The 20,937-nt window shown below is 35.1% G+C and overlaps 1 protein-coding gene across 6 annotated transcripts in view; it reads right to left on the bottom strand.

Moving 5' to 3' along the window:
* CNOT6L (CCR4-NOT transcription complex subunit 6 like) overlaps nt 1-20,937 on the bottom strand; it is a 119,386-nt gene that overhangs the window by 9,064 nt on the left and 89,385 nt on the right. For 5 of the 6 annotated variants that reach the window (XM_033406472.2, XM_033406471.2, XM_033406470.2 and 2 more), the window contains 6 exons: nt 20,435-20,592; nt 18,940-19,094; nt 9,211-9,324; nt 8,452-8,603; nt 5,412-5,639; nt 3,014-3,216 (listed from right to left, as the gene is read on the bottom strand). In XM_033406472.2, the coding sequence (XP_033262363.1) occupies nt 3,014-3,216; nt 5,412-5,639; nt 8,452-8,603; nt 9,211-9,324; nt 18,940-19,094; nt 20,435-20,592 (1,010 nt within the window). The remainder of the gene's footprint in view (nt 1-3,013; nt 3,217-5,411; nt 5,640-8,451; nt 8,604-9,210; nt 9,325-18,939; nt 19,095-20,434; nt 20,593-20,937) is intronic. The other variant, XM_004280172.4, reaches the window with a different exon arrangement.

Here is a 20,937-nt window from a genome sequence, read left to right as displayed (position 1 = left end):
TTTAAAAGATCATAAAAAGGTGGGAAAAGTCTTTATATTAGTAAAGTCTATAGGTAAGTCTATAGAAGTGTATATGAGAAAAAAGTAAAAACAATGAAAATAGTTTGAGGTAACGTTATGCTAAGTTTTGTTTTGTAAAAGAATGCGAGAAAATTATACACTATAAATTTCACAATGTGTAACAGAAAGATTTACTACTTGACATAATAGGAAAACTGTCCTTCCTCTTTTCATTAAATGGTTCAGACACACCCTTAGATTGGCGCGGGGCAAGAGGGGGGGCAGGTGATGGTGAAAGCAGCGGCAAGTTTGAATTAGGCTGTTTATTCAACTTATCTGATGTTACGAACTGAATGTTTGTGTTCCCCCCAAATTTCTATGTTGAAACCCTAACCCCTAACCTGATGGTATAAGAGGGTGGGGCTTCTGGCAGGTGATTAGGTCATAAAGATGGAACCCTCATGAATGGGATTAGTGCTCTATAAAAAGAGACCCCAGAGAGCTCTCACTCCGCCATGTGAGGATGCAATGAGAAAACAGCTGTCTGCAACCCAGAAGAGGACCCTCATTAGAACGTGACCATGCTGGCACCTGATCTTACACTTCAAGCCTCCAGAACTGTGAGAAATAAATTTCTGTTGTTTTATAAGCCACACAGTTTATGGTATTCTGTTATGGCAACCTAAACTCACTAAGATACCTTGTCTACAAGTAATTCTCCTAACTGCTTACCCTTCAAGTCATTCCAAATCAGTTCTAGATTAAATGACTCTGAGCTCTAAATACCACGTTTCTACATTTCTAATTTATTTGAGAACCAAGTAAGTAAAAAATGCTAAGTCAAGTAAACAAAGTTTAACAGTACTCCATTGATGCAATGGCAGAATACTATACTTCGATCTGTATTTAATGCTAATCACATGACATTTTTACATTTGATGTTACCTATCCCTTTTTACCAACTGCCTTCAATATTGGCACAGCACTAATTACATAAAATGCTTTGTAAGAAATTGAAAAGTTTATTGTCTGCTACTTGGACCAAAAGCTTAATTCTCTCTAGTCAGGTATGCCCTTAGTTTGTTCTCTGATCATCCTTCTTTTCCATCCTATTCCACCCTCCCATCCATCTACCCAGCCAGCCAGCGTTATTTATCCTCCCCATTCATGCCTCTCTCGCACGGATTTACAGTTCTGCCATTTCTCATCCTATCCTACATATGCTAACATCAAACACTCTCTGAACCATGCACTTTTGGTTCTTTAACTGTACTTCTTTAGACAACATAAATGCTTCAATAAGATTCTTTTATTCACTTATTAATACATGTAAGTTCTTTTGAAGGAACATCAACAAAAGATTTGAAAACAACTCAGATGATCGAGGAAGATGGCTTAGATTAATATTCTAAACATTATTTCCCTAATTTTTACTTTGTGGATAAGGTAAAAGTAACCTTTATAAAAGCCTAGTTAAGGTAGAAATGATTTGGTCTTTTTACCTATACACAAACCAAAAGAACAATAAGAGTTGTAGAATTACTGAACACTTATTTTAAGGAACTTTATTTTAGGTTTTCTGGGTTGTGCTGTGCTGGCAGAGCTGTATTATATACCACTGTATAGGATTTAACCTACAGTAATCTGTGTATCATTAAGTCCCGAGGTTCTCCTTTAAGCTTACACAAGAAGCCGTGGTGTGACAGAGTCAGCTAGTACTTGCTTTCTTAGCACTTCATCCCAGCTCTGTGTTCAATGGTATGACGTTGGGAGCTTGAAATCTACTACAATGGGAGTGCATGTACCGCAGAAATCAGCAAACACTACAAATTTGGGCTTCTTTTTTTTCTCAGAAAACTGATTATTAAATATTTACCAGCACATTACTGCATATGAGTGATCTGAACAAAATCAATTATCTCTGAATAGTATTTTCTACTCTAACAGCAGAAATACTAAAATTAGATTCAACTTCTAAACAATTCTTTTCCACTTCTTGATTACAAAAACTGACCAATAACATAAGCACACAAATTTCCTTTCTTCCTACTATCTGTTTCTTGGAAAGGGGCTAACAAGCACTGAAAATGGAAAAAGGTTATCGGAGATGTGTAAGAGCCCAATTCATAAATTTCCTTTGGTATTTTATTAAATTCCCCATCTAGGATTCTTACTCCTAACCACTTTCTAACATCTACATTTTTTCAGGATAGTATAAGACATTAGGATAGATGCCTGAAATGCCAGAAAGTCAAACAAAGGTACAATAGAAGAGCTACAGGCAGTGTGATTAGAAAACTGGCAAAGGGAAAGGGACTGACTACAGAAAATCACTACCAATCAATGTTTCAAAACAACAACTGGTTTTGTACAACTGGCCCTCTAATTTTTTTTTTCTTATTTTGCAAAAAAAAAAAAAAAATCTTTCTTGTCCTTTTACTACTCTGGAATGGTCTACTGCCTGGGCATTGATTAGTATGACAACATGGATATAAAACAGACCCTAAGCACAACTTTCTCTAACCCATCTCACCAAGAAACCTGGAAAATTTAAAGATAAATAAGATATCAATGGAAAGTACTAAGAAAATTTTGAGGGAATACTCCACAAATTCATTCAAGATGAACGTAGCTATATCAGGTTGCTTATTATTTGGATCCTTACTGAAAGTTAGGGATGGTATGGACAAGTGAAGATTGACTATATTCATAAATATAAAGTGCTTTTGAACAGTGCCTGGCATACACAAAGTAAAGTATTTAGGAATTTTTTTCTATTATCATGGTTATTTGAAATTCGAACAAATAAGGGTTCAAAGAGAATTCTCAAGTCAACAATAACCACCACAAAACCCAAGAAATCTCCTTACATTACGTGCACACGTAGCCAAGACATTTTGAGAATGTAAAAAATCCTGAAGATTACACTGTTAAGCATAAATAACACATATCTTTCTTGTCACGTGTTTGCATCTGACATAATTTCTATGCCAACCCAGAGGCTGTCACTTACTTTGAAATCAAAGGTGTAATTGGTGTAAGGCATCAAGTTATTTTCATAGGCGCTCTTCAGTTGGAAGCCATGTGTGATTCTCCCTTCTGAGCTTCCATTCTTTCCATTGCAGCTGAAGTTCATAAGACACTCATTGTACCTTAGTTCCTTGAAGTCTTTATGGTTGTCAGCTACTCCTCCATTGCTTAAATATTCCACGACACCTAGTAGAATAAAGAAGGAAGAAACACTACCATTTAGCACTTAGACCTTACAGAAGACTTCATGGCCAAAATCTGTTGCCAGGTGCATGCACCAAGTTCAGAGTGGTTTTATTATACTGAATATTTACTTTTACATAGGAAACTGCCTTTTTGTGGTTGATGCTAAAAAAATCAAATACCAGCAGTTTCATATGGTTCCATCAAACTGAGGTGTATTTGCCTACTCCAGAGCAAAATATCCTGATCACCCAGAAATATCTTCAGTTCTCTTAATGGTTCTTCAAGCTGAAGATGATTCCCAGGGTCTAGGATGGCATTCACCAGGAGGGTCTTGACCCTAAATATTTTTAGAATGTTATTGCAAAGCACTATCTCTTTAGCATTTCAACATTCTATGCAGTCCATCAACAACTTCTGGAATATGTAAAATATAGCATACATAATAAAAAATTTTAAATCATTGACAATAAAAATAGATTTTGCATCTTCAACACTGCAATGTCTAGCTTCAGCTAGGCCACATCATTCTTTGTTTTGAGCTTCAGTGACACTAAACAGTACATTATACACTGGCGGTATACCACTTGGTCAAAAATATTAGATGTGTCTAAAAAGCTGAAGAGAGCAGAAGCATTCAGAAAAAGCTCACCACTTCCACTGAATAAGTAAACATGAAAAAAGTACCACAACCCTTCTTATGAGGATGATGATTACTAAAGTTTGTCAGTCATCGCTTTCTATTTGTGATCAGGAATGACAGCAACATATATAATGAATAAATGATGAGCACAACATCAGTATTGTGAATAGCTGAAAAGGAGCTATCATTTATCTAGCAGTTACTACATGCCAGGCACTGTTGTAAGAGCCTTACACACTTAAACCTCACAAACAACTCTATGAAGTGGACAAAATGATTATCCCTTTATTTAAAAATGAGGAACTTAGCTATAGATTGCATAGCTCCTAAGTGGCAGAACCAGGATCCAGCCCTGACAGTCTGGCTTGAGTCAACTCGGCATGCTGTGATGCCAAATGATAGCTCATTGGCTTAACCAAATCAAATGAGATGGGGGAAACCTGTCCTTGAGAGCAATTTACTCAAAAAAAGAAAAGGATTAAAAAAGGAGGACATAGTTAAGGTGTCAATGAGCCTAGGGACTGCATACAAACATTTGTGAAAGGATGATTTCGACATTTATTTGCTAAGGAGAAAAAGCAAAGGTGTTTTCTAGATTTGAGACTTTTATTAATATTACAGTTGTAGGCATTTGGGTTATGTTATATTTATTCTTGAGTGGTTATTTTAAACAATTTAAAGTAGCTTATTGAAAATATACAAAATTTAGAATATGCCTCAGTAATAGCAAAACTGTGATACTATAATGTTTTACATTTGAATTTTAATATCTAAGTGCAGAACTGATTTTTTACAAAGATCTAAAATAATTTAAGTTAGGACATAAAGTAGTTAAGTGGAGCTCAAGAAGTAATGTGAAATCCTAAGATAATTTTGATTACTCTTCTGCACCTAATATCAGAATTCAAGCATCATTTAATGAATTCACTTAAAGGTTGCCAACATTATTAAACTAGATAGCTACCTGTGCTGAATATTTTCTGGTTGCTTCTTCAGGTCACCCTTCTCCACTGCATTCTGTGTGGCAGGAGGCTGACCTTTACTTGCATCAACTGCAAACCCCTCCCCGCTCTAGCTTCTAGTTGGATTTGGTCAATGGACAGCAGTGGCGAGAGATCAGAGGACAGTAGCAGAGTGAGGCAGGGATATATATTTCCCTGGCTTGTCAGTTTGCAAGGGATTGATCGCATCCCAATTCAAATCCATCACTCCCATTGCATGGCCCTCTCCTCGTAACTATTTTTTCCAAGTTCTGATAACAACTCCCACCACTTTTCCCCCTTAGGTGTACAGGTGGTGAAGGGTCCCTATCTCCCCTAGTAACAGGGTACTGCATCACTCATTGTTTTGTGTCCCTAACCCTGCACACATCTTTGGAAATAGCTTAACTAAATAAACTCTCCTCAATTACTCCATGTCCCATTCCTGGGATTCTTACTGATACACTCTCTAATTTAGAAGAGAAAGTCTCTACTCAAAAGTTAAGAGCTAACTGACCTTTCAACTAGAAGTAAAAACAAAACTGAAAGCGAAGAGGAAATGATGTTATAAATACCTGAATCTGGCAATGAGTTAAGATCTGCACATAGCACCAGCGGGATGGAATTAGGATCTGCAGTTGGGCTGCCAGGCCTACTTGAGGCTTTCTCCAGAATGTTTTTAACCTCTGAGACAAACATCATGGTCTGAATGAGTTTCACATCAGAATACTCTGGGTCCCAATGCATGTGGGCATTTGCCACTATAAGCAGCTGTTTGTCTGCAGCATGAATAGGCTTCATACCTAAATTTAAGCATTAGGGAAACAAAGGTTAAGATTATACTTTATGTATCAAAAAAGCAGTATCTTAAGGTTTTCTCCCCCAAACCCATAACCACTTCTTTATTCTTTTCCATTCATTTATATTTTCCCCTTTATCTCATAAAGTAGTTCTTAGAAGCTAAAGTGCTGAGATTCTGGTAATCCCAACATGGGGGTCGACAAACTGCAGCCCATGGGCTAAGTCTGGCCAACCACCTGTTTTTGTACAACCTGCATGAGCTAAGGCTGGTTTTACATTTTTAAAGATTCTACCAAACATTTTTTAGAAGATTGTGATAGAGGCCATATGTGGCCCTCAGAGCCTAAACTATTAACAACCTGGCCCTTTACAGAAAAAGTTTGCCAACTCCTGCTCTCTACCCAAGTTAGGAACTATACTGTGATGTAACCAACAATTAGTTAGAGTACCTTGACTTGCTGAGCTTAGTGTGAACAAGCAGCTTAAATATCTCTGTCATTTAAACATCACAATAACCTAGTGAGGTAGGTTTTCAGTTACTTGAATCACCTAAACCTTAATTTAAGTTCTTCCTACTGCCCAGTACATATTCACCTTGCATTTCCTGAGCACACCAGTGACAGGGTCAGCAGTAAGAGGCAGTAACATTATATTAACCTATACAAAATAAAGTAAGGCAGTGAATTTGCTATGAATCTGCTACCAAAACAAATTCATACCACACACCCAAAAGAAGTAATTTAAAAATTGAGAATTAGGGAGTAGTGTGCTCTCAAAGTCTGGACATGGGTTTCAGACTTGGCTTTATTACTAATTACTAACCTTTATTTCTAATCACTTAGCCATTCTCGTGTTCAGCTGAATACCTCATTTGGACAATGAGGTATTCAACTATAAAATCTCTAAGGTTATTTTTTCCCCTAAAATACTGTTTTATAATTCTGTCAAAATAAATATTAACATGGTGGATGAGGATAACACATTAAAAAACTTGCCCTTTCAAAGAGGCCATAAGCACCTCTGAAGGGGCAAACTGTGAAAACTGTGTACTGACCGAGAAAAAAAGTGTCCATAAAGTTTTTAAGGCTCAAAACTCAATATGCATGGTACGATGCCATTTAAATAAAACTATACACATATACGTTAGTAATGTGTAAAGAATGAATAAGAGTTACTCCGAGAGGGTATGAATAAGATGAAGGGACTCTCACGTTTTACTCTATATACTTTTGTACTGCTGGAATATTAGATACATACAAAATTATTTTTTCTATAGAATTTCTATAAGTATCTCTTAACATTTTCTATTAAAAATATAAACTCTGCAGAAAGACCTGATTTTCTTAGCCTACTATTTTGGTAAAGTTTCCGTCTTACCAAGTTATAATTATCTTTAATGTTGAGTAAACAAATAACTGAAGTATCTTTCATATGTGACAGAAATGGTCATTTTTAAAGCAATCTGATCGTTCTCTAAGCTCTCTTCTTTCCCTAGGAGTTTTACAGTGTCACTTTTGGCTGTAGATTAAATGTTCACTATACTAAATATTAAAAACTTGCCCCTTCAAAAAGGCCATAAGCACCTTCTATAATATTAAATTACTCTTACAGGAGTATAAGAGAGAGGTATTTCAGAATGTGAAAGTTTTAACTATATAATTTGTAATTACTCTTCTGCAAATTAAAAGGAGAGTAAAACTAAAAGAAATTCAATGTTCGCATTACCAGAAAAAAAGTACCAAACTTTTGAGAAGAATGAGACTGGAAAGGACATAAAAGTCAGTAAAAATGGAGAGGCTACAAAAGAAGAAGGAATTTAAAATCTCACATCAAAGATTGATTGTCTTTGATGATGGATAAACTGAAGAACAGTGAGAAAAGGAGGTTGGACAGATATGCAGGGTCTGAATAATTCAATCAGTACTTAAGGCAAAAATCTTTTCTTCTACAGGTAGAAAAAAAATCATGGACATATATACACTACCAAATGTAAGGTAGATAGCTAGTGGGAAGCAGCCGCATAGCACAGGGAGATCAGCTCGGTGCTTTGTGACCGCCTGGAGGGGTGGGTTAGGGAGGGTGGGAGGGAGGTAGACGCAAGAGGGAAGAGATATGGGAACATATGTATATGTATAACTGATTCACTTTGTTATAAAGCAGAAACTAACACACCATTGTAAAGCAATTATACTCCAATAAAGATGTAAAAAAAAAAAAAGCCCTGATGTGGTCTTGACACCTTCTCCTTGCTCTTACCTAAAATATAGTTAAGTAAACAATGAAATACTGAAAGGCAGGCAGTAGAGAGGGGGAAAAAAAGGTCTGGATATGCAAAGTACATAATGAGTTTCTTACTTTGAAGGAAGCTATAAATATCTAAAGTGGAAAACAAAAGTACCAGGTAGATAAAAGATGCCGCTCTTACCCTGACAATGACTGAGATATAACAAAGAAATTAGAGAAAATGTGCCAAGTACTTAACCTTAAAGACAAAAGATTTCAGTCAAGAAGCTAAAAATATGGCTGAAAGGAGAACCAAATCATCATAATTTCCAAATTCAGCTTAAAACTATTCTTATTTCAAATAACCTTTTGGAATTAATGGCATAGTAAAGACTTTTCTTTTTACAGATTACCTGGCAAGTAATATTCCAAGATACAGATGACGTTTTACACAATTAGTGCTATTTTCCAGCCTGTTTCCCTTAACTTTCCTCAAAAGACAAGAAAATAACTACGCAATAAATATCAACAAGACTCACTGCACTTCAGATGGTGTTTATTTTTTGTAAGAATATTTTAAACTGCACTCACCTGCTCCAAATAGTTCTTTGTGGACCTCTAATACCACAGCGACACCAATATTATCTTTTGTCATCACTCTGTTCAGCATAGCTTCGGATCCATCTGAATTAGCCATTGCCACTTGGTTAAATTCCACTGTATGCTTCTGCACCAATGTAAATCTAAAAGGTACAATGCATTAGTATTATGTTATTAGATAATTGGACTATCATGCTAAAAGCCATTAAATGAAGGGAGCACAAGATATAGATGCTACTCATTGTCTCCCTAGTCACTTTCTAGCTGCAAGAGGCCTTGTGATATAGTTCTGGCCAATGAGAGGAAAAAGGTCTGATTACTGTAGAAACTTTCTTGAAGTGCCACCTAGCAAAGATGGTGTGTGTGCATGTATGTGTATGTGTGTATTCCTTTACCCTTTTATATCTCTGCCCCTGTGGTGAGAAACAGGAGGGTAAAAGACAGCCCACTCTGAATGGAGAAGCAGCTGAACCAGTTCTGGACTGCCATTTTTGGATTTCTTGTGTGAGAAAATTACTCTCCTCCTACTTCTTTAAGCTACTGCTGGGATTTTCTGGTATTCAAAGGTGAACACAACCTTAACTAAGTGAGCAGATTAATAAGAAAGAACAGCAAGAGGGAGGGGATATGGGGATATATGTACACGTGTAGCTGATTAGCTTTGTTATACAGAAGAAACTAACACAACAATGTAAAGCAATTATACTTCAATAAAGATGTTAAAAAAAAATAAGAATAAAATCTACCTACCCTGTTTGCAGTTTTATTCTCACCACATCAAGAAATCTGTCAAGAAAATGCAGGGACACACCCTTATCTCGGCTAAGTCGAAGCCGATTTTTCCATCTGGCTTTTACTAGAAAGCTGGAATTAGGTGAATGTAAGTGAACAGAAAGAAAGATTCTATAAGATGAGGAATGGCTCTCGCTGTGATTACAGCTTCTGCATCTGCACTAATATTTCCTTTCCTTAGTGCCAAAGTAGGTATTGTAGCATTGTAGGATTTAATAGAATTGAGTCTAGCACTGTCATTTAATAGCAGTATGACTTTGGTCAAGCCATTTAACCTCTGTCAGCCTAGTTTTATTAAGTTTGTGAAGTATTTATAAACAACCAAAACCTACTAAATATACTGTCTACGTTTCACTAGGTTTTAAGTGGAGAAAAGACATCTTTGCTCTTATAAAAGGTCCCCACCCCATCTTCCTCCTAGCTTTGAAAGAGAAGCCTGCACACATTCCCTCAAAAATACTAACATCTTACTGTGTTGCAGGGCACTGCTAGACGAAATAATACTCCTCTCCTTGCTCCAATTCTGAATGTCTCAGATGCGCTGAGAAGAATAAAAGGTCGGGTCAGGTGCCTACTCCTAAGCCAGAGTGATTAAAGGGAGTGTAGTTTGCACCCTCTACCTTAAAGAGGGGATATTTAAACTGAAACATGAAGGATGAGGAACTACCGAGGTGAAGAATGGAATCAAGAGCATTCCAGGCAGAGGAAGAAGTGAGAGGTCCTGGGTCAGCAAACAACTTTGTATGTTTATAAGTTAGAAAGGAATGGAAGGGTAGAAATGGTGTTGGAGATTAAGAGGAAGAAGACTGACTGAACAGGTTCTAAGCAGGGAAATGTTATTATGTGATTTATATTTTTTAAGATCACTGCAGCTGCATTGTAGAGAATGAATTACAGGAGCCAAAGTTCAGGAATTATGAGAACAATTAGAAAGTTTCTGAGGTTGTTTGGATGACAGATGATGGTGGCTTAGGCTAAGGCAAGAGAAATAAAGAGAAGTAGGCAGATTCAAACTAAGTTCTACAGACAGAATTGATCATCCTCCATATCAGACTTTTAAAAATGTCTTTAAGCAGTGGAATACCTTTTTCAAACAATTTCTGGTAAGATTCTTATACATAAAACAGATAAAGGCAGTATTAGGTTTAAATAAATCGATCACTGAAGATGATGAATCTGTTTTGATGATTATAAAAGTTTGAAATCAGAGGGTATAGATGATAATTATAGTCATATCAGTCTCAGTACCCAGTTTATTTCTCTATTCTGTTTTGGTTACACAGCATTAATAATAAAAATCCTGATTGATTCACACAGACACACAGATACAAGTGGTAAATAACTGACTTTGAACTCAGAAAAAGAAAGCAGGCAAAAACTCAATTCAGAGGTCTGCAACAAGTCAACTAAGCAGCATACCAGGAACATGTTATCAATTTCCAAAGTGTTAAAATCTGATATTTGAAACATCTGAGTGAACATGTTATTTTTAAATTACAGTTTAATTATTTGTATTTAATTTTTGAAATATCTTGTAAATATTAACTCTTAAGGCTTATTTATAGGAACCTAGGGTTCTGTAGGAAAGTTTGAAAATCCTATTTAATAGTTATATTTTTAATATTGGAATATTTTTCTTCTACCAAAGTCAGGCTATTATTTGGTAGGGGTTCTAATAATTAGATATTCTCCCCCCCCACATCTAATATCTAATTACTAGAATATATCTAATTATTAGAATTGTCTAATTATTAGAACTGTCTTCCCTAACTAAAATTTGTTTTCCTGTATCTTTCTTCCATCAAAACTAGATCTATATCATTTCTTTACAGGAATATGGAATTTCTTTTCCATTTGACACTACTTTAAATATCATCCCCAAGTCTTCTCAAGAAAAGAAATCATCAATTCTTTATATGATATATGGTGTAAAACAGTTGTTCATTTGAAAAACTCAAGTTCACCCAAAGGTGCAGTACCTAGAGCTGGGCAAAAATGAACTACTGCCTTCCTCATTTTGGACTGTATTTTTGTTAATAAAGACTGAAATTGCACTTGGGGACAGCCATGCTATTTATAAGCCAAATAAGTACTAATATATATCTAAAACTTTCTGGTTCTTTTAGCTCTTAAACCAGGTCTCTTCAGTTCTGCATTTATAGATGTTTAAAAACAAACAAGTGAAAAAATGATTTTAGTAAGTTCCATGTTTATTATAGAGATTTGGGGATGAGTTAAAAATATAAAGAAAATTTCAAGTCACTTGCAATCTAACACCCCCATCAACAAGTCAATATATTTCCCCAGACTTTTCTCCATGCACGTGCACACAAACATTTTTTATACAATTAGAATAATACTCTAGGTCTATATTAATGAACATTCTACCATGGATGTTTCCCTATAAAATACTATATGTTTCAAAAATCAATTTTTATGATTGCATTATAGTCCACTATACAGATTCACCATAATTGAACTATTCTGTGTTGGACATTTACTTCTGATATGAGCTATTATAATTAATGCCGTTAGTTATAGTAATTAACATTTAGTTTAGTAATGAACTTTTTTGCATATAAATATTCTTCTGTGCTCTCAAATAATTTTACCTCTTCCTCTTTCCTTTCCTTTAATAATCTAAGAGTAGCAGACTTTATTTCTGTTGAGTATCATTTCATGAGCTTCTGCCCATTAGTTCACCCATTCAGATATTAAGGGTACTTGGAAACTACATTCTGTTTTTCCAAAAGATTAAATATCCCTGCCAGCTTTTCAGTTTTTATAAATCTTATATGTATATATATGTCTTCTCTTAAATAATCAAAGTTCTCAATAGGACAGTACAAATAATAATAAAAAAAAAAATAAGGGGTCCGTTATTGAGGATCCACTTTGTATCAAGACCTGTGATACGTACTTCATACATATTAGTCCTAAAATTTGTTAAAACTTTGCAAAGGGGTGGACATGAAGAGATGCTGCCCAGATTCCTCATCAATCCTTCAGGAATTGCTCCAGTTGCAGAGAGCTGCCTCATCAAGGTCAAGTACTTCTGGGAGTGGCACATATCCAATTACAGATCAAAAGCAAAAGATAAAGGTCTGGGGATTTTGGTCCCTCCTGGGTTAACTCTCACAGGCCATTTCAGCTTTAAAGCTACAGGGTGGGGTCAGCTGAGGCTGTCCCGGTCTGCAACACAGCTCTACTCTCTATGCTAATTTCTGCTTTTTCCCCTTCCTTTCCACAGCTGTTGATCCTTAATAAACTCCTAAACACCAAAGTAACTTGGAGTCTTCTTTCTGGAGCACTCAAATTGCAACAGACAGTATTACTATTACCATTACGAAGATGAGGAAAACTGAGGCTCGCCAATTTTTTGAAAAATGAAGTGGTTTATTTGTCCCCAATATATTAGGACTTTTCCTATACACCAATATTAATGCCATCTATTGGGTTGGCCACAAAGTCCGTTCGAGTTTTTCTGTAACATTCTATGGAAAAAACCCGAACGAACTTTGTGGCCAACACAATACTCCTCTAATCATACTTTGGCAAGATATTTTAATACTATGGGGACATGGGATATAATTATATTGATATGGAAACCTAACTAGTTAAGGCACTTTAGTGACTCTCTTGGCTTACCAATCTCTTCTTGGTTTGCCAATCTCCTCCTTACCTGGTCTTAGTCTTTCCACTTTGAAAATAATTCTCCTCAACAGAGACCATGAAAGCAAAATAGAAGTTGCACATCTCTGGTTTTTTCTTGATCGTCAATTAGTGATGGCACAAGCCACATAGGTATACCCCTTTACAGTGCACATGTTATTTAAAATATCCTCCTCGTTGCCTTAACACTTTCACCCAATTTTCCCTTTTTCTTAATTTTCATGGCAAAGAACATAGGTTCATAAACTTTTTCTTCAACACATACTTGGTTATTGACTTTTTTAATCAAAAACAACAACAACAACAAAAAAACCCAAAACAAAAAACACTCCTTTTAAAACGAATCCTGAACAATTACCTGGTTCATTAGATGCCTCTAACTACCCCTCCAACTTTCTTCCTCATTGTTAGTATAATTTATAATTGCATTGCCCTAGTTTTGACTTTTGAAACTTCCCAATCTTCTTGAGGTATCTGCTTTATAATGTCTTTGGTTTCAAAAAGTTCAGAAAAATAAAACCAGTTTTCCTAAATAGAGCACATGTCATTATAACTTACACCTCCCCTCTTGGTGCTTAGAGATTCTAAAAGGGTCAGAGTTATACGCTCAATTTTATTATTTCAGCTTCACCAGTAGTTGAAGAACCAAAGAGATAGTTGAGAACTAAGGAAAAGAAAATTCCTTCTTTCCAGTGAGAATTAAATAAGAGCATAGATATACTCCTTGAACCATAAGAAATTTTCAGGGACTCTGCCTTTAGAAAATGAGATTTCTAGCACCAGTATAGGGAGTTATAATCTCCTATAACTTATCTTGTGTTTATTTTATTCTATATTTATAATACATTTATAAAACAGTAAGAAATAGTTATCCATATTCTATCCATACTACTTTAGAACAATACTACTTCTTACTTTCTCCCCTCCTACCTACAACCAAATAACCTTCACTCTGCTTCTACTTTCTGTTAACTATGACCCTTTCTGATCACGTTAAACTCACTCTTAAACCTAAACCAAATAGAAGTGTTTATTGTATATTCAGCATAAGATGCTATAAAATGTGTTCTTAGGTCCTTTCAAGTAATCATGGGAGTGCCAGAAAACAATCTGCTAGAAAAGGTAAGCTTAGAGAGTGAGATAAATAGGGAAGAAAAGAGGATATTCACCATCCTACCTATATTTGTACAACTCTTTTAACCACTAAAAGCATTTTCACATTCTTGATCATTTTAGCCCCATAAGAAACCTCTGAAGTTAGGCAGAACAGTTATTATTATCCATACTGGAAAGGTAAAGGAAACTGGCATAAAGCAATAATTTTATGTTTCAGATTAAATTAATGGGAAAGCTAACACTGGAAACCAGAAACCACAATCTCAGATTTTAAAATTCTAAACACAACCACCACCTATGACAGAAAAAATTAGTAACTGAGAAACTAGTAAGACAGGATTATCACAATAGGTCATTTTGGGACAACACTATAACCTCTGAATGACCTCTTCTCAACCACAAAACCACCTGTCATAATATAGAAGGAGAAACAAGGACTTGGCCTTACCTGGTACCTCTGAGACAGACAGCAGAGGCAATACAGTAAGGACTAAGCACCATGACAACCTAGTTCCCAGTCCTATTGGAAGAGACTGCCTCTTCACAGTGTAATGGTCACACTGTTCTAAAACTGCTGTTTTCATCTTTCCCTTTCTCACTGATTTGAAACAAAGCATGATCAGATCAGAAATGCTAACCTCAGGAAAAGCAAGCAAGTCTAGATCTGGTTTCAGCTCCATTTTTCAACATTTTGGATTTCTTCAAATTGCATATCGGGCTCCAAGACTCCATTTCTACTAACTGTTTAGTCTATAGGATAAAACATGGGAAAGAGAAACTTTCTGACTCTAAAAAACTTATCTATAATAACAGTCTCTTCTTACACACACACACAAAATACAGACCTATATGTATATGTCTCTTTTATAAAATATTTTGCACTGAAGAAAACACTTATTAAGATAAAGGACAAAGAAAAGGTGATTTCTGGCATCTTATCAACCCAAATTTCTATTTTCTGGTATCTTTATGCACCTAATTACCCAAAAAATGATGTTCGTAATGACCAAAAGGTGCTACCAAATCTTGAAGTGCCTTCTGAATCCCCAAAGATTAAACCAGAATGTATACAATATAAAGTATAATGTATACAATATAAAATATAGGGGTTGGGCTTCCCTGGTGGCGCAGTGGTTGAGAGTCCACCTGCCGATGCAGGGGACATGGGTTCGTGCCCCGGTCCGGGAAGATCCCACATGCCACGGAGCAGCTGGGCCCGTGAGCCATGGCCGCTGAGCCTGCGCGTCTGGAGCCTGTGCTCCGCAACGGGAGAGGCCACAACAGTGAGACGCCCGCGTACAGCAAAAACAAAAACAAAAAAACAATATAAAATATAATGTATTCTAATTCTCTGAATAATGGTCTGTGTCCCAGCCATTACTAAGCAATATACTATCCTTCCATCATGATGGATAAGAGATTTTTATTATAATATTTTGCTAAAAATAGTGATTATTATAGTTTCCATTTATTGTTACCCATTCTGTACCACTGTTTTCCATGAAGGGAAAAATATTTCATCAATGAAGATGAGAAATTATCTGATACTCTGGTTTTAGAAGATTAAGACCTTGAGAATGAGTACAGAGAATTGAAGCACTCTTCTACAGCTATCTTTTAACTGTTAGTCTTGTAAATCATATAAATTCTCTTACAAGGTAATACACAAATATGTACAAATGAGAAAATAAGCCCAGAAAGGGTAAGTGACTCATTCAAGATTATACAGCTACATAAGCAGGAAAACCACCTGGCTTCCAAACAGTCTTTTCTTTGCACTGCATCATTTCTCCAATCTGAAGGAGTAGAAGAAATGCAGCATAGTATACTTTGTGTTAAATTCCAAATAGTTTGGCATTGGACATATAACATGACATCAGCAAGTTATTTGGTACTGTTCAAAACAGGTGGAATTTAACAACATATCACACTCAAGGTCTTCATCTGTTGCTGGATCCATGTTACTATTTAGGCAAAAAGTTGAAGAAGGAAAGAAATGCAAATGATGCATCGAAGTATTTCCTATGTATTTATCTCTTAAATAATTTACAGCATTTTTAATAATTCAAGTATCAGTTTTCAAATACTTGGTTGTTTAAAGTTTCCTAGACAATTGTTAGTTCAAAATCTTAATTACCTCTAGTAAATTATCAAGGCATTTTAGATTTTCCTCTCAAAACTGTAAAGGGAATGAAAACAATTTTATGTATTATCATCTTTCAGAAAGAAACAATGGCAAATGGAAAAACAGATTGATGTTACATGTCTCAATGTTATCAGTAATTCATTTTTAATTGTTTCAAGGAAATTTGTGCGTGAATACTGGTAACAAATATCAAATTCAAGGCAGTATTTCCCAAATGAGGTAACCTTTTAATAGGTACAAGTGATATTGGAAGCTGAAACAGTAAGTCTAAAGATAAACAACAAGGACATACTATATAGCACAGGGAGCTATACTCAATATTTTGTAATAACCTATATAAAAATCTGGAAAAATATATATATATGTAAAACAGAATCACTTTGCTGCACACCTGAAACTAACACAACATTGTAAATCAACTATACTTCAATTTAAAAAAGTAATAAATATTTAAAAAAAAAAAGAAATCTAAAGATGCAGTTTAGTACAGTGGTTAAAAGCATTGACTGTGAAGCCAGATAATCTCTATGTCTTGGTTTCCTCATCCATAAAAATGAGGAAATAGCTCTATTCCTACCTCTGAGGATTGCTTTAAAAATTAAATAAGATAATCAGTATAAATAAAAGAAAATGGCGGACATGTAAACACTATGAAAGTAATAGCTATTGTTATTCTAAAATTTGTTAAAAAAAAATCAGCAACCCACTAGAAGAATTTAGCATATCCTGACCTCAAATACTTCAAGGCCCTGTACTAATTATTAAACAAATGAAAAATCTCTATTAAAAAGTCACAGAAAAGATATGAAAGTAGGTACAAATAAGTGAGAAGAAGGGGCTCAAATATCTTTCAAATTCACTTAATTCATTTACTTAAAATAACATGCCATGCTGGTAATAAATAGGCTTGTATCAATAAAAACATTGAAATGATTTGTTATAATAGGCACCAAACAGGAAAATATAGGAAAATAGTCACAGGAGTTTAGTAGATGATTCCCTATCTAATGTATCAAACCTAAGTTATTAACTGCAGGATACAATCTCTATGAGAATCCATATATTTCAGTCTTCTATTGGAGGTTCCTTCAAATTTTCCACTGTAAAACTGGCAGCCTTTATGAGGCAAAAATATACTTCTCTCTTTTCCTCAGGATGATAACCAAAGGAATCTGCCTCTAACCATCTAGTCACTCAGCCAGCGTTCAAGAGATAGCCTTCTATGAAATAATGCCATTTGCAGCAACATGGATGGACTTAAAGGTTATCATACTAAGTGAAGTAAGTCAAAAAGAGAAAGACAAATACCATATGATATCACTTATATGTGGAATCTAAAATATGACACAAATGAACCTATCTATGAACAGAAATAGACTTACAGACATAGAGAACAGACTTGTGGTTGCCCAGGGGGAACGGAAAGGGGGAGGGGCAGTGGGGGAGAGATGGATTTGGAGTTTGGGGTTAGTAGATGCAAACTGTTATATATATAGAATGGATAAATAAGGTCCTACTGTACAGCACAGAGAACTATATTCAATATCCTGTGATAAACCATAATGAAAAAGAATATAAAAAAGAATGTATGTATGTATAACTGACTCACTTTATTTTAACTCAACTATACTTCAATAAAAATAAATAAAAATAAATAGATAACTAAAAGAATGAAATAAACAGTCACAAAATATACTCTTCACAACTCCAAACCAAAAAAAAAAAAAAAAAGGGAGAGATAGCCTTCTAAGTGTGTTACGGCTCTGCACCCTCAAGTAGGAAATGCAGTTCCTAAATCCAATGCGCACAATATCATAAACCCAGTAAGAGAGAAATACTAATATTGCAAAGGATTACAGAAACAGAGAAATATGACAATAATATAAATATTTCCAGGACACTTAATGATTTATGAAGTACCTATCCATTCATTATCTCCTTTAATTCTTGTCGCTAACTCTGAACAGATAATCTTTTCCATTTTAAACTCAAGAATACTAAAAGCACAGAGGTCTCTACAAGATTGTTCATGTATTTTAATAAGCAGTCATCATCTTATCTTTGACTGTATTTTCATCAACTATATTACAGCCCTGAAAAAACAAAGGTCATGTTTTCTGTTTTCCATTTCAGGTCATGACCGCTTTCCATTGTCCTGTCTCAGTCAATCCTTTAACTCCCTACCTCCATAAGCTCTGTGCGTGTCCTCCCTTATCTATCCTTGCATATCTCCACCTCATATATACCATATTAGATTGTGATTTTCCTACTAGAGCTCTGAGTGGGATAGAAACTGTATGTCTTTGAGACTATTGTGACTAGCATAGCATTTGTCACGAAGCAAATGCTCAGTAAACATTTAGTGAATGAATGACTAAATAAACATATAGAATGTTAATTTAAAAGATGAAAAGTTCATAAAATGAATGATTCTGAAAAAGGTCAACTAGCAAAAAAATATCTACTTTCTTTTTTACACAAAAACTAATATTTTACTTCATGAAAATATATAAATACAGTATCATATTCAAGTATATACTCTTTAATATTTTTAATGTAATTTGGCAAAAGAAGCATAAAGAATAATACAGTAAACATTCTTATTTTCAATACACAGCCTAAGAAATAAAACATTACCAGTAGTTTTAAACTTTTATATTACCTGTCTATTTCAGGGTCAAACCAAAGACAATTTCAAATGTGTGGGAATTAAAGAAATAAGTACACTATTATGCTTCATTTCCTTAACTCACTTTTCTGTTTTGAAGAATATTGCACAACCATCCACATGCTTTCTCTCCTGCTCAGACATGATTTTGGCACGTGACTTTGGAGAAAAAAATCCATCATATCCACGCTCCTTCAATGCTGGCAGAAAGAGAGTGAAGTATTGCTCTGTTTCCACTTCCTGAGATGACAAAGAAACATTATCATTGACATGACAGAGGAAAACTAAGATATAAAAACGTGCAGCATTGTGAGTAAGGTGTGACCAAGTTAAAATACTTCACTTAAAAAATATTATCTAAGTACCTAACCTTATTGATAGCAGCCACCATTTGACAATGGCAGCTTTTTAAAACCTAAGAGAACCAGAAAATAACGTGATTTTCTCATGCTCACACAGGTAGTTGTTCCCAAGTCTCTTGACTCCCAATTTAGAATTCATTCCACTATACTTCACTTCCTCAACTGGTAAATGAACAATTGAAAGTTGGTCATATTATAGATTAGGTGGTATGGAATAGCAAATTTTATATTATAAAGAGGTAATTTTAAAAATTATTTCAAATTTCTCAACTGTGGTAGAAAGAAATGATACTCAAGAGTGAAAAGCTTAAGATCTACCAACAAAAAATTCTACTTAAGGAATTTTTAGGTACCTGAATACCAATAATCCAATGGTCTGTGTTAAAGTAGTAATTATTAAGTTAGACCCATAACATATTTTTAACAAATCTTTCCAAATGAAATAATCAAGTGTGAAGATAATGATTTATGTATGCTAATGCTCATAACAACATGATTTTGTAACAGTGAAAACATAAACAGCCTGAATGTCCAACAGTAGGGAAAATGCTAAATCAATTAATATATATTCATATAATTGGCTCTGAGGAATTTTAGTAACATGGGAAGTATATTAAGTGCAATAAACAAGGTACAAAATACATCAATGGTGTGATCTCTATTTTGAAAACATATCTGTACATATCTGTAAATAATAGGCAAGTGAATTTTTTTTAAAGTGTACAAAAAATACTTCAGAAGTTTTAACCCAGCAACTATATTTGGGATATGGGATTAGGTGTTTTCCTCCATTATTCTTTTTTTTTTTTTGCGGTACGTGGGCCTCTCACTGTTGTGGCCTCTCCCGTTGCGGACCACAGGCTCCGGACGCGCAGGCTCAGTGGCCATGGCTCATGGACCCAGCCGCTCGGTGGCATGTGGGATCTCCCGGACCGGGGCATGAACCCGTGTCCCCTGCATCAGCAGGCGGACTCTCAACCACTGCACCACCAGGGAAGCCCCCTCCATTATTCTTTATATTTTTTCAAAATTTCCAACTTCTCTAGAAGTTGTAGAAATATCTGAGGTGCTTATTAAAATTGTCCTTTTTTTTTAAGAGGAGAGAAGATAATTGCTTTGGGTTTTCCTTCGAACACAGGAACTCTCCCAAAAGTAAGATCTTCTATAATTTTTAGGTTCACCTTTAAGTTAAAGACAATTTAATTTCTATAGTGTTACCTGAAGACTAATGATATCTGCGTCACAGTTAACAATTTCTTCCATAATTCCCTTTTTCCTGTATTCCCAGTTTAATGCCCAGGATGGGCAATAGCCATATAGCTGCCGGGTGGCGTATTTATCACATAACACATTGTAACACATAACCGTGAATGATGCTAAGAAGTGGGAGAAAAAAACAACAGACAAAAGGGAGAAAATTAGGCAATCTAATTTATCTAAAGCAATATCTAAAGCAATATCACATATACACCTACACAAGCACACATGCCACACAAACATACCCCAAATATCATCATCGTGAAATGCCTTGGGCAAGATTCCATTAAACTATACCTATAAAACTTCACTGGAATCCATCACATCAAAGTCCTTTTACCAGAATTAGACTAATACTTCATATTTGTGATTTTTTAGAATATTTTAATAAAAATTCAACTTTTAAATCAGAATGCTATTTTTTTGCACATCATTTACTGAGCAAAACTTTTCTCTATAAATGG

The sequence above is a fragment of the Orcinus orca genome, chromosome 4 (assembly GCF_937001465.1).
Source record: "Orcinus orca chromosome 4, mOrcOrc1.1, whole genome shotgun sequence".
NCBI classification, from domain to species: domain Eukaryota; kingdom Metazoa; phylum Chordata; class Mammalia; order Artiodactyla; family Delphinidae; genus Orcinus; species Orcinus orca.
This window is presented reverse-complemented; position numbering and strand designations above follow the sequence as displayed.